A 19,079-nucleotide genomic window follows, 5' to 3' on the forward strand; every position below is an offset into this window, starting at 1 on the left:
AAGCATTAAAATGTTGGGGAAAATGGAAAAATGATTTGCAGTATTTTATTCTGAATTTTTAACATTCTGAGTTTAAATTCTGCTAGGATCAACTTTGCTGTTCATCCCTCTGGGGCCAATAAAATAATGATTACATCAAGTAAATCTTTACCTTAAAATTGCTGCTTTGTGCCCAAACCAGAAACAATTATTATCATTATTATTATTATTAGTAGTAGTAGTAGTAGTAAGTGGTTGATAACAGAACCAGAAAAACATTAGACAAAATGTCTTGTAGTGATTAGCTAGTTTCCTCTAGCTAAAATCCCGCGGAAGTTGACTTTGCCTTTCATTCCCCAATCTTCAATCCATATTCCCTGCAAGTTAAATCAGTTGCACCCCACCTCACTTTTCCAAAGGTAGCAATCACTCTTCTTCTGATTATTATTATTAAAGTAACAACCTGGCACAGCAGCATTTCTGAGTTCAAATGCCACTTGAGGTCCACTTTGCCTTTCAGCCCTTTCAGGGTCAATAAATTAAGTACCAGTAAAACACTGGGGGGTTGATGAAATTGACTTACCCCCTCCCCCAAAATTCGGGCCTTGTGCCTACAGTAGAAAGGATTATTATTATTATTATTATTAGAAAACGAATGAGACCCCTCCCTCCCAGTTAAAATGTTCAAACCCAAATCATCTGTCACCCAGTCACTTTGTTAGCTGATATAAATATAATGCCCTCTTATGAACTGTGAAATAAATAAACTAATATGAAAAATAAATCGATGGGAAATTGTTTAAAAATGAAAGTTTTAAATGAAGAGACAACCCAAGTGACATTTCTTTTAAATTACAAAAAAAAAAAATAATAATAATAATAAGGAATCAATAAAATCTAAACAATTTGTATTGTTTGTGTGTTATATTTTCATTCTAAAGTTAGTAACGTAAGTATTGTCTCGAGTTCTAGGACTCATGGGGCTGGTTATGCAGTTTCCATGGTTTATGAGACCAAGATCACAATATTCATTCTGAATGGAATGCCAGTCCATCACAGAGTTATTCCTTTACGGTAATTTCCTATTTGATGTTTGTAAAATTATAGTGTTTTATTTCAATAAAACATTTCATAATTATAAGTGATACACACTGCAAATAGTCACTAAAAAGAGGCAAGGTGTTTGAGTTATTTTGAATAGGAGTTATTTTTGAAGGCTTACAAACCACATGGTTCCGGGTTCAGTCCCACTGCGTGGTACCTTGGGCAAGTGTCTTCTACTATAGCCTTGGGCTGACCAAAGCCTTGTGAGTGGATTTGGTAGATGGAAACTGAAAGAAGCCTGTTGTATATATGTCTGTGTGTGTGCATATATATATGTATATGTGTATATGTTTGTGTGTCTGTGTTTATCCAACATCGCTTGACAACCGATGTTGGTGTGTTTACGTCCCCATAACTTAGCGGTTCGGCAAAAGAGACCAAGAGAATAAGTTCTAGGCTTACAAAGAATAAGTCCTGGGGTCAATTTGCTCAACTAAAGGCAGTGCTCCACCATGGCCACAGTTAAATGACTGAAACAAGTAAATGAGTAGAGTTTCACCCTGGGCACATGCGAGAATTCTTCAACAGTCCACAGCAGGCACACCAAGCAATACAAGTTGCTAGATCTGACAAAGATTGAGTCGGTGTCATAATTGCGCGCCTTTCATTGAATTATCTCCTAGTATTTTGTTACTATTCACAATAAAACGAGGAGCAGCAGGATGTCCATGAGACAGGCTAAATGAGTTGAAAGAGGTCTGCTACCCAACCACATGGTTTCTAGGTGCATGGAATCTTAGGTGAGTGATTTGTAGTGCTGCTCCTGACTTGACTGAAGCTTTGTGAGTGGATTTGGTAGATAGAAACTGAAAGAGACTATTCATCTATCCATCCATGTGTGTGTGTGTGTGTTTCCATCTTGCCATGATATAGAAGCATGGAACAAACTGCCGGCATCAGTTGTTAGCTGTCGGAGCACTGCATCCTTCAAAACTTCCATGCTTTCTGAGATTCGCCAACACTACACCTGATTTTCTCCCCTCCATACACACACAAGCATGTATCTGACTCATACATTGTCCGCTTTCCAGACATTTGTACATTACTGCATATACTTTATATGCACTTTCTGACTAGTTATGGTGCACCTGAGCACTGTATACAATAATTTCATTATTATTATAAATGAAATTAAAACTAAAATTCGATTTTATGAACATCAAATACGAAATTTCGCTCCTTTATCACTGACTGAATTGGAGCAACATGAAATGATGTGTTTTACTTTAGGATACACTACCTGGTCTGTGAATTGAAACCATGATCTTCCGATTGTGAGCACAATACCTTAAATACGTAGATAAACAACAATGCACTGGAGGTGCTATGACAACAACGGTTTTGACGTCTACTTGTGAGGACAGACTTATTTCATTGGCTAAAATTACGTAACTTTAACTGCATCCAACTTGTTTTACTATTCATTTTTCGAAAGAATGAATTCAAATTTTCACCATCAGCATGCAAAACTACATCAGGAGGAAACTCGAAAACAATCCATTGAAAAACCTTCAAGTGGTTGGATAAAAGAAAAAGATACCTTCTGCCTTTATCTCAAAGTTAGATTCCTCTAATTTATTTACTACATTACATGGTCATTCAAACTGTTAGAAATAACAGCCAACCCCCTCCTCCCCAAATCACACTCTTTCGTCTTTAAAGAAAAGTCAAGGACACGTTAGATAAAATAATCCTTGGCACTTTATTTACTACACTGTGAGACCATTCAAATTGTTGGAAAAACAGCCAAACTCCCTCAAATTACACTGTTTTATATTTAAAAAAGAAGTTGTTTTCCAATGATGAAACAGCAAATCTACCAGAAAATATTGAGAACCAATATGCAAATCATTTTCATTCTCACGCATATAACGATTTATTTATCAATATTTTGTTGTGTCTGGAGAGAGTCATTTTCTTTTTGTGCCTTATAATTTAACACTCACCGGTAAAATTTCCCCTTATTTATTAGTTTTCTAAAATTTTCGTTGCGTCTTGCTGGTGAATGTGTTAAATTATAAGACACAAAAAGAAAATGACTCTCCCCAGACACAACAGAATATGCTTCAACACACGAACTCACATAAAGAATCTTGCAAACCAAATCCAAAAACAAAATATCAATATTTGTCGAGCAAGTAAGGGAGACAACTCCAGCAGGTATTCAGACATTCTGGATGGTGTCCCAGTTTTCTTTATCAGTCAATTCAGTCTTATTACATACATTAAAGCTTGGTGAAAGCAGCCTTCACTTCCTTTACATATTTTACATTCGTAATAACTACCTGAGTCATGTTCGTTTTCGTCACCATCCTTTACGTTGTAAACGTTACCTGGGCGTTATTGTCGACAGCGATTTGCGTTGGACAAAACACATCGCTAAAATTGCCAAGAAGGCTGAGGGTGTCTTGGCATCATTCACCAAGTCCTTTGTGAGCCGCTTTCCGGCTATCTATCTGCGGCTTTATATAGCTATGGTACGACCTCACATGGAATTTGCATCACCGGTCTGGAACCCCTATCTTGCCCAGGATATCAATCGTCTGGAAGCCGTTCAGCGACGTGCAACCAAGAGAATACCCTCCATCAGGCATTTGCCATATTCTGAACGCCTTACTTCCCTGGGCATGGATACATTGAAACTCCGACGTCTGGCAGCTGACTTGGCAGACACCCATAAAATTATTAATCATCTTACAAACAATAACTCTGAGCACCTTTTCAAACTCCATCTGTCTAACACCCGTGGATATGTTTACAAAGTCAGAAAACAGCACAGCTCCCATGACTTTCGGAAACATTTTTTTCATGCTAAGAGTTGCTGAAGTATGGAACAAACTGCCGGCATCAGTTGTTAGTTGTCGGAGCACTGCATCCTTCAAAACTTCCATGCTTCCTGAGATTCGCCAACACTATACCTCATTTTATCCCCTCCATACACACGCAAGCATGTATCTGACTCATACACTGTTCACTTTCCAGACATTTGTACATTACTGCATATACTTTATACGCACTTTTGACAAGTTGTGGTGCACCTGAGCACTGTATACAATAATTTCATTATTATTATTATTATTATTATTCCCTGCAACTGTTTGCTGTTGACGCCATCAATATGAACAATATTATCGTTAAAGGCACGAAATTAGGATTTTTGGACGAAGGTGTTAAATGCTCATGTACAAAATATATGTGTAAACACAAGAAGTGCAGTGAGACATAAGATAAAGCCACCAAGCGATTAAACCCCTTGGCAATACGAAAGGGTTATGTTATTTCCATATACCCTCCAGAAAGGCTCACACCTTCAATAATGGTGTATGTTTCTTGAGACCGTATTTTGACAATACATTCACTACTGCAATCCGTAGAGATGGTACATTTCAGTCGCTCTTAAAGGAATTCTTGTCTGGAAATTGTCTAACAAACTGCAACGATATGTACACACTGGTTAACTGCCCCACCAAAAAGGAGGATATTGATGTACGAAATACTCTGCAATAAAAATGGCAGTTCCTAGATCTGGAGCACCGTCAAAAAATTGCAAATTTGTATTTAGGAATCTGTCCATGCAAATACATCTTAAGAAAAGCTGGAGAAATGTTACATTCACGACCGGGTTACAGCGTACGCGTAAATCAACGAGGGGAGACAACTCGTTCTGTGAGATTTATCTGCACTTGCTTTGTCGCTGCTGAAATTGAATGTTTGAGTGTACGAGAACAAATTATTACATTTGATGACATTTGCATATAGGGCCCCCTAGGTCCTATATGCGAATGAATATGTGCTGCATAATAGATGCCATTGTGCCTTTCACGTGGTCGAATTCAGTTTAGTGAGATGTGTTGGAGTTAAAGCAACAATATGCACAATTAGAAAAGAAACAAAATCTTGGTTCAATGACACATACAAAGGAAATACCACCTTTTCCAGAAGATTAATATTTCTGAGAACAAACAAATATTGGGTTGTCCGGAAAGTTCATGCCGATTTATAGTATCTTACCTTTCGACTTATTTTAGAACATGGTTGAGTCCATAAAATAGGATTTGACTACACCTCCATTTAGAGCATAGTTTAAGCTATCTTTATGTGGAAGAAGGTTTATGTTCCTATAACCTGTGTTAATTCTGTAACCCTTTAAAATGGAAGATAAGAAAGTTCATTTTTGGCACTTGATGCTTTGGGAACCAGACAAAAATTGCTGCAGGTCGGCTGGGATGTGTTACCCCACCCTCCATATTCACCAGATATTGCTCCTTCGGATTTCCACATATTCAGGTCTCTGCAGAATAGTCTTAATGGTAAAAATTTCAATTCCTTGGATGACATAAAAAGATACCTTGATGAATTCTTTGCCATGAAACCACCTCAATTCTGGGAAGAAGGTATTTTCAAGTTAAAGGAAAGATGTGTAATGTGTATAGGTGGGGATCTCAGGTGTAGAGTTGGCGAATTTCAGGAAGCATGGAGGTTTTCAAAGATGCAATGTCTTGGCAACTAACAACTGATGCAGGTAGTTTGTTCCATGCTTCATGGGAGTTGTGTTGTTTTCTGACTTTGTAGGCATGCCAACGTGTTAGACAAATAGAGCTCAAAAAGGTGCTCAAGGTGGTTGTTGGCACGATGGTTAATAATTTTGTGAGTGTTTACCAAGTCAGTTACCAGACGTCAGAGCATCAATGTATCTATGCCCAGAGAAGCAAGGCATTCAGAGTATGGTAGATGCCTGATGGAGGGTATTCGCTCAGTTGCACATCTCTGAACAGTTTCTAGGAGGTCAATGTCCAAAGTAAGATAGGGGTTCCAGACTGGTGATGCAAATTCCAAGTGTGGCCACACCATAGCCATATACAGCCTTAAATAGATAAATATGCTACCTTTGTTCCAATTTATTTTTATAATTAAGAAGGATTTAGTAAAATAACTTAATATTAGTGTTTATTAAAATAATTTATTATACTAGCGTTTGCGCGAGGCATCTTGGTCCTTTGTCATTTTACCTAAAATGTTCAGTATCCAGAAGTCATTCTTCAGTATTTCATCCCATGTCTTTCTGGGTCTCTCAATTCCACGTGCTCCACCTACTTTCAGAGACTCATTACAAAGATCATAACATTTCCAGCCACTGGTAATCAAAGAAAGACAGAGACAACCAAAATTTCTATAAAGGATAAACTTTATTTCATCTCACTCACAACATTAGCTATCTGTACAGAATTGGTATTTTTTTTTTTTAAATCTTTATTTTTAGCATTTATTTTGGTTTTCTTTAAAATCAGTTGTTGGTGTTTGATGAAAGAAAAATATATTTTATTTCGGCAGCATTTAGAGGTTCAAAGCATGAATGATGTATATTTTTGCTTTACATTCAATTTCTCTGAGCAATGATTCCGTTACAATTTCCACAAATAAAAGAAATACAAAGTTTTAACTTAAAGGCAATTTTGTTCGACTTTGTTTAACAATTCTGCCAATAAATAATCATAATGCACAGTATGAACTCAGTATTATAATAATAATAATAATAATAATGATAATAATGATGATGATGATAATTATTTCAAATTTTGGCACAAGGCCAGAAATTTTTGGAGGGGAGGGGTTAAGTCGATAACATCGACCTCAGTGCTTGACTGGTAGTTGTTTTATTGACCCTGAAAGGAATGATGATGATAATAATAATAATAATAATCATAATTCTTTCTGAATTTGGTACAAGGCTTGCAATTTCTTTTAGCCAGGGGAGGAGGAGCCAGCCGATTAAATTGACCCCAGTACTTGACAGGTACTTTATTTTATTGACCCCCCAGAAAGAAGGAAGGCAAAGTCAAACCCAGCAATATTTGAAAACAGAATGTTAATGAGTCAGAAGAAATGCCTTAAAGTATTTTGTCCAACGTATTAACAATTCTGCTAGCTCGCTGCCTTAAATAATAATAATAATAATAATAATAATACATAATTAAAAATTAAATTTTTTTAAAAAAGTAAATGACATCGACAGAAAAAATACTTGGTCCATATGGCTAGAAAAAAAGCTTTCATAATATTTATAGGAACTTCAAATAATGTCATGGACAATATCTAAATTAAATTAAATAATTAAATAATTAAAATAAAATAAAAAATGAAAATTTAGCACGACCCCAGTTGTGAATATGGTTATTTGTAAATATTTGAGATTAAGGACATAAGTTCTATTCAACTCCCACAGCTAAAACACAAGCTAATTATTATTGGCATTTGTACTGTATTGAAGCTTCAATTCTAAAGTGTAAGTGTACAGAAGCTCTCGATCTGTTAGAAAGAGTAGTCAATTGTCCTGGTCTGAATATCATTATTCTGTGAGAAAAATGATAGTGATACCATTATATATGGCTTCCTAATACAATGTTTACATTATCCATGAATCAATTAAAAAAAGAGCAAAAATGCACTGTGACTGATCAGTAATAGAAGAAAATTAAATTAAGTTGCCATTCTATTTAGCTATGTAAATTTCAAGGTGTGGCTAATATTCTGTTGTATGTTGTATTGCGCCAATAATAAACACATGCACTGGTTGTATTTCACATCTTAACCAACTGACAAATAAAATCAAATAAAGAAGTGAAATAAAACCAGTGCATGTATTTCTTATTGGTATAATGACCTTCCTAAGATACAACAAAACATATTTCAATATATGAGTTCATATCAAGAATCTTGCAAACCAAATACAACAATGTGTTAATGTGACAATGTGTTAATGTGCATTGTCCCTTTGGAGCAGAGATGCAGGCTGTCTCTTTGCTGTGACTCATTTTTTTATAGCTATTAAGCCTTCAGCAGTTAAAATGACCATAGTTGGTCCATATAGTCTACTTGTTTTATGTTCAAACTGGCCTCTCACACCTACTTTACAATGTCATTCTAAACTAAACAATCACATCATCGAAATTTCAAAGATATGAGACATTACATTTAACAGAGTAATCTGAATGCTTAAAGGTTTAATATTACTATGTTATTTCTGTATATTCTCTTTATATCCTTAGTCTTAACATTTACAATTTTCACTATTTTATAAATGAAAGTGGGAGGGAATGGAAGTTGAGTCATTCATACTTTTCCCTAAGGCATTAGCAACATATGTGAAATATTTTGATTTTGGTCCTAGTTCTTTAAATTCTTTATTAAGGATATGTTCCGTCTGATGTACTTCTGAATCACATACAGCACTTGAAGCACTCCATGTAACCTTAAAAAGCATTTTTATTGCTAGCAAGTTCTTAGCAATAACCAGTTAGATCAACTCAAAAACATATCCCTATATCTAACGAACTTATGTCATAACTTTTATAATTAATGTATTAATATAACCATAATTACATCACAGTATATCACCATATATATATATAATATATATATATATATAGATAGATAGATAGATCATATTATACACCCAAATTTGGATTTGTAGTATCAAGAGCCACTCCAGTTGGCTCACATGGAAGAGTTCAGCAGATTACATAACTTCATACACAACAACATGTACATGATTAGTGTAAAAATTGCTGTTAATATATTGATATAACTATAATTACATCACAGTCCATTTACATATATATATATATATATATATATATATGGAACACACACACATATACATACAGTTTATGGAAATTATACCCAAATTTCGCCTATTGGTATCAAGAGCCTCTCTAGTTAGCTCATATACATGGAAGAGTTCAGCAGAGTACAGGACAGGAGTAATAATAATAATAACAATAATAATAATGATGGTGAAGATGATAAAAATAATAATGATGTTGACAATAAAAATAATGATGATGATAATAATAATAATAATAATCCTTTCTATGATAGGCACAAAGCCTGAAATTTTCGGGGAGGGGATAAGTCAATTACATTGACCCCAGTGTTCAACTGGTGCTTAATTTACCGACCCCGAAAGGAAAAACGGCAAAGTCGACCTCAGCAGAATAATAATAATAATAATAATAATAATAATAATAATAACAGCAGTGATAATGATGCTTACAGCTTAGACATTGTATAGCGTGGAAAGGAATGGGAGTTTGCAACACACATGCTTTTACTAGAGAGAAGGGAAGCATTGAAACTGAATTGCAGACTAAGTTTCACCAGGAACTTACTATGACTTCACAGCATTCATTATATAATAATAATAATAATAATAAGGATATTAATACTTTCTACTGTAGGCACAGAGCCTGAAGTTATGGGAGAGGGGTTAGTCAATTACATCAACCCCAGTGCTCAACTGGTACTTATTTTTTATCAACCTCGAAAGGATGAAATGCAAAGTCAACCTCGGTGAAATTTGAACCCAGAACGTAAAGACGGATGAAATATCATTAAGCATTTTGTCTGGCATGCTAACAATACCGCCAGCTCGCCACATTGATATAATAATAATGATGATGATGAGGAGGAGGGTGAGGATAGTGATGATGATGATATAAAAGTAGTAGAAATAAACAGATAACAAAAGCAATAATAACAATATAATTAATAATAGCAATAATGATATTAATTATATATATTTAACAATGATGATTTATTTGGTCCGATTCCACTAGGTTTGTAGTTCAGCAACGTTGGCCATGTGTCGTGAGATGATTGTGTCCAAATATTGAACGATAAGCTTATCCGACCAAGAGATTTCGTTTGGAAAGAAGCTTCCACCTTCAAGGTAGCCAAGATGTCCGCCATGTGTCGTCACAGCCATAATACATTTCTCATTATTCACTGCAATGAGTAGAAACAGAAATAGAAATAGAGAAGGGACTAAGTTAATGCTGGCATTTCTTCCCATCTTAAGAAATAATATCAAAATAATCAAAATATTACACTCTTTAACTTGCTTCAGTCATTTGACTGCGGCCATGCTGGAGCACCACCTTTAGTTGAGCAAATCGACCCCAGTTCTCTTTTGCTGAACCGCTAAGTTATGGGGACGTAAACACACCAGCATCGGTTGTCAAGCAATGTTGAGAGGACAAACATAGATATACAAACATATACACACACATACACATATATATATATATATATATATATATATATATACAATGGGCTTCTTTCAGTTTCCATCTACCAAGTCCACTCACAAGGCTTTAGTCAGCCTGAGGCTATAGTAGAAGACACTTGCCCAAGGTGCCACGCAGTGGGACTGAACCCGGAACCATGTGGTTGGTAAGCAAGCTACTTGCCACACAGCCACTCCAATGCCTGTTAAATAACAAACTAAAATAATTCTTCCTACTATAGGCACAAAGCCCGAAATTTTGGAGAAGGGACTAATTGATTAGATCAACTCCAATGCTCAACTGGCATTTATTTCATTGACTCCAAAAGGATGAAAGGCAAAGTCAAACTTGGTGAAACTTGAACTATGAATGTAGAGAGCTGGAAGATATACCACTAAGCATTTTGTTCAGCATGCTAACAATTATGCCAGTTTGCTGCCTTAAGAATAATAATTTTTTCATCATAGGCACAATACCTGAAATTTGAAGGGAGAGGACTGGTCAATTATGTTGATCTCAGTAATCAACTGATACTTATTTTATTGACCCTGAAAGGATGGAAGCCAAATTCAACCTCAGTAGAATTTGAATTGAGGATGTAAAGAACTGGAAGATATCGCTAAGCATTTTGTCTGACATGCTACTCTAATAATGACTTCAAATTTTGGCATAACTCTTTTACTTGTTTCAGTCATTTGACTGTGGCCATGCTGGAGCACTGCCTTTAGTCGAGCAAATCGACCCCAGGACTTATTCTTTGTAAGACTAGTACTTATTCTATCGGTATCTTTTGCCGAACTGCTAAGTTACGGGGACGTAAACACACCAGCATCGGTTGTCAAGCAATGTTGGGAAGACAAACACAGATACAAACATATACACACACACACACACACATATATATGTGTCGGTACTGGTGGCACGTAAAAAGCACCATCTGTCCGTGGCCGTTTGCCAGCCTCGTCTGGCACCTGTGCGGGTGGCACATAAAAAGCACCCACTATACTCACGGAGTGGTTGGCGTTAGGAAGGGCATCCAGCCGTAGAAACACTGCCAGATCAGACTGGGCCTGATGCAGCCTTCTCGCTTCCCAGACCCCAGTTGAACCGTCCAACCCATGCTAGCATGGAAAGCGGACGCTAAATGATGATGATGATGATGATGATGATGATGATATATATATATATATATATATATATATATATGTATACACACATATATATGCAACGAGCTTCTTTCAGTTTCCGTCTATCAAGTCCACTCACAAGGGTTTGGTTGGCCCGAGGCTATAGTAGAAGAAACTTGGCCAAAGTGCAACGCAGTGGGACTGAACCCGGAACCATGTTGTTGATAAGCAAGCTACTTACCACATAGCCAATCCTGTGCCAGTAATTTTGGGGGAAGGGGGTAAATCGATTACAGTGACCCCAGTGTTCGACTGATACTTATTTTATGGACTAAAAAGAGGCTTCGCCAAAGAAGGTTCAATAACCAATCAGCCATGTCAAATGGTCAAAATCCTCACAGTTGCACCTGATAATCTCATTCCAAACAGCAAAATACTTACTTGCATGAGCTTTTGGTATCTTTAAAAGATCTTGAGGGACGAGAGGATCATCAGCAGCATTGAGTAACAATAATGGAATTTTGATCTGGAGAGAGAAAAAAAAAGAAAAGAAAGAGATGAATCATTAATGTTGGTAGGGATTATGAGTTAAGATCATAACATGCAAATATGTATGTACAAACACATACCTATTTCTTTACTATCCACAAGGGGCTAAACACAGAGAGGACAAACAAGGACAGACAAACGGATTAAGTCGATTATATCGACCCCAGTGCGTAACTGGTACTTACATAATCGACCCCAAAAAGATGAAAGGCAAAGTCGACCTTGGCAAAATTTGAACTCAGAATGTAAGGCACACAAAATAGCTATTTCTTTACTACCCACAAGGGGCTAAACACAGAGAGGACAAACAAGGACAGACAAATGGATCAAGTCGATTATATTGACCCCAGTGCATAACTGGTACTTATTTAATCAACCCCAAAAGGATGAAAGGCAAAGTTGACCTCGGCAGAATTTGACTTCAGTGGAATTTGAACTTAGAATGTTCACACAGATGAAATACCTGTTTCTTTACTACCCACAGGGGGCTAAACACAGAGAGGACAAACAAGGACAGACAAACGGATCAAGTCGATTATATTGACCCCAGTGCATAACTGGTACTTATTTAATCGACCCCGAAAGGATGAAAGGCAAAGTCGACCTCGGCAGAATTTGAACTCAGAACATAGTGGCAGACGAAATACCGCTAAGCATTTAGCCCAGCGTGCTAACGTTTCTACCAGCTCACCGCCTTCTGTACAAACACATACCTATTTCTTTACTACCCACAAGGGGCTAAACACAGAGAGGACAAACAAGGACAGACAAACGGATTAAGTCGATTATATTGACCCCAGTGCGTAACTGGTACTTATTTAATCAACCGTGAAAAGATGAAAGGCACAGTCGACCTCGGCGGAATTTGAACTCAGAACGTAGCGGCAGACGAAATACCGCTAAGCATTTTGCCCAGCGTGCTAACGTTTCTACCAGCTCACCGCCTTCTGTACAAACACATACCGTCATCATCAACATTTAATGGCTGTTTACCACACTGGCATGAGTTGGATATAGTTTGACAGGAATTGACAAAGTCAGGGGCTGCACCAGGATTCCCAGAGTTTATATTGACTTAGTTTCTACAGCTAGATGTTCTTCCTAACTAATGCCAACCGTCATCATTTTGACATTCACTTTTCCATGCTTCAAGCAGATTTTTTATGCTTGGATGTCTTTCCTGTCACCAATCCTCACTTGTTTCCAAGCTAGGTAATATCTTCCAGTCTCTTGAACAATAAATAACCCAGACATAGTTATATGGTGAATGGGAAACAAACAACACCGTGTAGCTGAGCCTTCTGTTCATAACGATCACATAGCATGTCGAGATATGTACAGAAGCATGGACACTTTTTGCCAGTTGACTACTAGCAAAGGACACCTGTGTTTGCAGTAAAGCTTTTTATAGTCAGTAAATGCACACAGAGACAAGAGTAATACTCACTCACTCATACAAACACACACATATTCATGCAGACATAAATATATATGTGTGAGAGAGAGAAAAAGAGAGCAGGTGCGGTCCCAGGAATTTTTTGAAGAGAAGGCACAAGGTCAGAAAGGAATACAATTCCTGGAGAAAAGGGCTTAATAAAATTACTTAGAAGGTTGCATTTCTTTTCTTGAGTGGGGGCATGAACCCAACAGGCTCTCCCACCTTGGAGAGAAAGAAAGAGAAACAGACAAACAGACAAACAGACACATAGAGCAAAATAATAGCTTTTTCAACTTACATTATCTAAATAATGAATAGAACTGCACCATCGGTAATATTCTTGGACACTGGAAAACCCAGCAACTCTCCTAAAGAAAGAAGAATGAAAATTAGATCTTGCATTGTACCAGTCGACCTCTTTAGAGTTGGAAAATATTAACAGTTCACATTAGTAAAATTTTATCTACATAACATACTTAATATTTGCATGTCATTGAAAAGTCAGAAGCTGCAATTTTTTTGTCAAGGGAAGAAGCTCACTTTCAAACCATGTGGTTTTGGGTTCAGTCCCACAGCCTGGCACTTTAGGCAAGTATCTTCTACTGTAGCCCTGGGCTGATCAATACCTTGTGAGTGAATTTGGTAGATAGAAACTGTGCGGAAGCTTATCTTATATATATATATATATATATATAAGCAGAAGCTTATATATATATATAAGATAAACTTCCGCACAGTTTTTATCTACCAAATTCACTCACAAGGTATTGATCAGCCCAGGGCTACAGTAGAAGATACTTGCCCAAAGTGCAAAAACTATTTCACTAATGTTATCAGGAAAAAATAAATGTTTAAACAAAAAAAAATTTTTTTAAGTGACAAGAGGGTTGAATAGGAATTGTTTTTCACTAACCGGCTGTAATATTCATCAATTTCTAGGAGAGTGGGTGAGTTAAAGATGCGATCCTCATCTAGGGCTCCATATCTGTTCTTCGCTTCATCACTGAACAATACGTCTTTATGTTCCCACAGCAGTGATTTCTGGCGAGTGGTCAACAGCAATAAGTAGGCACTGCATGGACTCAGCGTGTCAAAGTAGTGGGACACAGCTCTGGATTTGGTATTCAAAATAAAGAAAAATAAATATCAACAAGTAAGAGCATGTAAGTAGAAAGACAGATAAATACAAGTAAGTTTACTGCATAGATATGGAATAAATAATACACAATAAATGAAAAGTGTAGGAGTGGCTGTGTGGTAGGTAAGTAGCTTGCTTACCGACCACATGGTTCTGGGTTCAGTCCCACTGCGTGGCACCTTGGGCAAGTGTCTTCTACTATAGCCTCGGACCGACCAAAGCCTTGTGAGTGGATTTGGTAGACGGAAACTGAAAGAAGCCCATCGTATATATGTATGTATATGTGTGTGTGTGTGTGTGTTTGTGTGTGTTTGTGTTTGCCACCCCCAACATTGCTTGACAACCGATGCTGGTGTGCTTACGTCTCCCTAACTTAGCGGTTCGGCAAAAGAGACCGATAGAATAAGTACTAGGCTTACAAAGAATAAGTCCTGCGGTCGATTTGCTCGACTAAAAGGTGGTGCTCCAGCATGGCCACAGTCAAATGACTGAAACAAGAAAAAGAGTAAAGAGAGAAAGGAGTTATAGATATGGCTGTTTATAGGTGCAGATGTTACTGTGTGGTAAGAAGTTTGCTTTCAAACTGCATGGCACCCAGTTCAGTTCCATTGCATGGCTCCTTGGGCAAGTGTCTCCAACTATAGTCTTGTTCATCATCCTTAAACAACCTTTATTCAGGGACCTTTTGAGTGAGATGCGCTACTCGACCTTAAGAAAATTCTAACTAGGCTCCACCTGCAAGGTCATGCACTGTTTATCTTGATATGAGATCATTTATGGAGTAGAGAGAGAATTCAGCTATTAAGAACTTTTCTCTAAAGATTTTCTCAAGAAGGGATCCTAAATCTCAAATATTGAAATACCAGGTAAAACTATTGACCTAATTATTTTTATAACTTGCTTTGTTTTGGCTTTAAATGATAAAAAAAAAATTAAAATATGAATTTTAATATATATATATATTTTGCAAGGAAAATATATGGTACTTACAAATTAGCATCATATCCTTGACAAATTGACAGGCCACAGAGAAAGCGCTTCTGATTTTCAAAATTCTCTCCGAGGTACTTGAGAACAATATTGGCCCCCATACTAAAACCAACTAAACTCATTTTAGTATCCGGATAAAGTTTTTGTATCTCAAGTGTGATGCTATGGAAATCGTCAGTGTTACCTAAGTAGGAAAAAAAGAATATATATATGTATATATATATAATATAAAGTTGCAATAATTATGTAAAGATTTTGAAGTCAATTTTTTTCTAAAAATTTGATTTAGGTGAAATTTAAGCTTAAAAAAAATTATTTTAAAACAATAAAACTATCCAGCTTTTTTAAAACAATCTATCTTATAATCTATCCAACACTTCACTTCATTTTCTCCCCTCCATACACACGCAAGCATGTATCTGACTCATACACTTTCCACTTCCCAGACATTTGTACATTACTGCATATGCTTTATATGCACTTTTGACAAGTTGTGATACACCAGAGCACTGTATACAATAATTTCATTATCATTATTATTATTATAATTAAAAAGAAAAAAAGGTGTTTTACATGAATTTAAAACATAAATTCAAATGATATTCTACTTTAACATGAACATTTTTTGTAAAGACATAATCTTCTCAAAATAGCAGAAAAACAATCTTCAAACTACTGACTGCTTTCAAATGCTGACAATAAATTAAGTCTTAAATTTAAGAAAAGGAGGGTCATTGTCTGCCATGACAACAGTAAATCTATTTTACAGAGAGAATTGAGATTTGTCCCAATGGAATTACTATCTGGTACATAACCTTTCCTGATCAAGCTCTAAATTATGTGGCCTTTGGCCAATTGTCATGAAAGCTTTGCTACTACATCATACTAGCCACATGACAGCCGCTGCACAGCACATCAAGCAATGCACTGCCACTGTGCATCACTGCACAACCAATGCACATAACACTGGCCAAGGGGCTTCTGTTGCACATAACACTAGTCAATAGACTGCAACTATTTGTTTTTTCATTGGATAGTTCAGGAAAAAGGGGCTGCCCCATGACCTTTGTAGGTGCTTTTTGAAACTCCTTTACTCTTTTATCTGTTTCAGTCATTTTACTGTGGCCATGCTGGAGCACTGCCTTTAGTTGAACAAATTGACCCCAGGACTTATTCTTTGTAAGCCTAGTACTTATTCTATCGGTCACTCTTGCCAAACCACTAAGTGAAGGGGATGTAAACACAGACACACAAACATATATAAACGTACATACATACATACATACATACATACACACACACACACATATATATATATGTGTGTATACACACACACGATGGGCTTCTTTCAGTTTCCGTCTACCAAATCCACTCACAAGGCTTTGGTCAGCCCGAGGCTATAGTAGAAGACACTTGCCCAAGGTGCCATGCAGTGGGACTGAACCCGGAACCATGTGGTTGGTAAGCAAGCTACTTACCACACAGCCACCCCTGTGCCTAAGTATTTATATTTTTTTAGATTTTAATTATTTCCATAGGAGGTTTTGGAACATAACAGCCGCAATAGTCAAGGGATTACTATATATATATGTTTGAAGCATATTAAAAATACATATGCAAGTCATCACTCAATATTAACTGTTTCTGGTATTGATATGAGAATAGAACAGTTGACACAAATGATAATGAACTAAGTTATTTGCTTCAAGCTATCTAGTTTAAGTCTTGCCAAACCGGACTATATTTTGCTATTCTCAGCAGTGATGTAATAGGAACTAATAATTTTGTTACACCTTGACTTTCAACTAGTTAGAAAAACAAAAACAAAAAAAATAAAACTGTAGTAGTCATAGTTCATTTATGATTGGTTAGTCCATATTACTCTGTAAGGAGCATAGGGCTGGTTTCCCAGTTACCCTGGCACATATGTGTTCCTCCTTGGATGAGATGCTGGTCCAACACAGGATTACTAATTTTTACCTGCTGAGCAGACTGGAGCAACATGAAATAAAGTGTTTTGCTTAAGAACACAATGCATCACAAGCCCCAGGAATTGAAACCACAATCTTATGATCACGAGTCCAGCACCCTAACCACTAAGCCATGCGCCTCCACCGTTGGTGTAATAGAAACTGATAATTTTATCAGGCGAACTGGCAGAAACGTTAGCACACCGGGCAAAATGTATAACCATATTTTGTCTGCCGTTACGTTCTGAGTTCAAATTCCACCAAGGTCGACTTTGCCTTTCATCCTTTCGGGGTCAATAAAATTAAGTACCAGTTATGCACTGGGGTCGAAGTAATCGACTTTCTTCTCCTCATAAGCACATGTATGCTATAAAGAAAAAAATTTGAAGATGTGATTTTCTTTCAGTCCTACTCTCCGCCCTAATCCTTTTGTCTGTCCTTGTTTATTCCCTCTATGTTTAGCCCCTTGTGGGCAATAAAGAAATAAGAAACTAATATTTTTATTAGGCCTCAATTTACAATTAAAAAATAAAAGAAAGAAAGAAAAAAAACTATATTTGTCATTATTCGTTTGAAGTACCGGTACACTGTATTACTTAAAACACACAGACAAACACTTCTGAACTATGTCTAACAGAGTATGGCACCCATAATTTTCCTTTAGCATTCAGATTACTCTGTAAAATGAAATGCCTATTTATTCACGTTGTTTTGAATTAATCAGGTATTATCTCATGGTTTTCGGGTTTCAATGATGTTATTCTGTTGTGTCTGGGGAGAGTCATTTTCTTTTTGTGCCTTATAATGTAACACACTCACAGGTAAAATTTCCACTTATTTCTTAATTTTATTTTCCTAAAATTTTCAATGCGTCTTGCAACCTTTTCAATAAGTTTTGACTCTGTCTGCAGTGTAAATAACGGACAGAGTCAAGACTTATTGAAAAGGTTGCAAGATGCAACAAAAATTTTAGGAAAATAAAAATAAGAAATAAGTGGAAATTTTATCGGTGAGTGTGTTAAATCATAAGGCACAAAAAGAAAATTACTCTCCCCAGAAACAACAGAAAATGCTTCAACACACGAACTCATATAAAGAATCTTGCAAACCAATCCAAAAACGAAATGATGTTATTGTTTACTTTTAGAATGGAATTGTAGGGTAGGTGCGAGAGGCTGGATCTAACAAGTTTGAACATAAAACAGGTGGAATATTTGGGCCAGATATGGCCAGTTTGAATACTAAAGGGTTGAAGATTTAAGATAGAGATAAGGTGCAGGCATGGACCCTTGTAGTTAACAAGCTTGTGATTTCATGTTCAATCCTTCTGCGCAGCACAGTGGGCAAATGTCTACTACAGCCCTGGGTTGATCAAAGGCTTGTGAAATTGAATAATTTACATGTTACTCTTTTACTTGTTTCAGTCATTTGACTGTAGCCATGCTGGAGCACCGCCTTTTAGTCGAGCAAATCAACCCCAGGACTTATTCTTTGTAAGCCTAGTACTTATTCTATTGGTCTCTTTTGCCGAACCACTAAGATAGTATGGGGACTTAAACACACCAGCATCGGTTGTCAAGTGATGTTGGGGGGACAAAAGCAGACGCACAAACATATACACACACATACATATATACATATATACGACAGGCTTCTTTCAGTTTCCATCTAACAAATCCACTCACAAGGCTTTAGTCGGCCCAAGACACTTGCCCAAGG

General features: G+C 36.7%; 1 protein-coding gene across 1 annotated transcript in view; it reads right to left on the bottom strand.

Moving 5' to 3' along the window:
- Positions 1–9,539: 9,539 nt before the first annotated feature.
- Positions 9,540–19,079, bottom strand: part of LOC115219219 (monoacylglycerol lipase ABHD2) — an 88,314-nt gene continuing 78,774 nt past the window's right edge. The window contains exons 4-8 of the mRNA XM_029789352.2: positions 15,391–15,574; positions 14,176–14,373; positions 13,561–13,630; positions 11,717–11,801; positions 9,540–9,867 (exon numbers count right to left, since the gene is read on the bottom strand). Coding sequence (XP_029645212.1) covers positions 9,695–9,867; positions 11,717–11,801; positions 13,561–13,630; positions 14,176–14,373; positions 15,391–15,574 — 710 coding nt within the window. The 3' untranslated portion in view covers positions 9,540–9,694. The remainder of the gene's footprint in view (positions 9,868–11,716; positions 11,802–13,560; positions 13,631–14,175; positions 14,374–15,390; positions 15,575–19,079) is intronic.

Source organism: Octopus sinensis, linkage group LG14, assembly GCF_006345805.1.
Source record: "Octopus sinensis linkage group LG14, ASM634580v1, whole genome shotgun sequence".
Classification (NCBI taxonomy): Eukaryota; Metazoa; Mollusca; class Cephalopoda; order Octopoda; family Octopodidae; genus Octopus; species Octopus sinensis.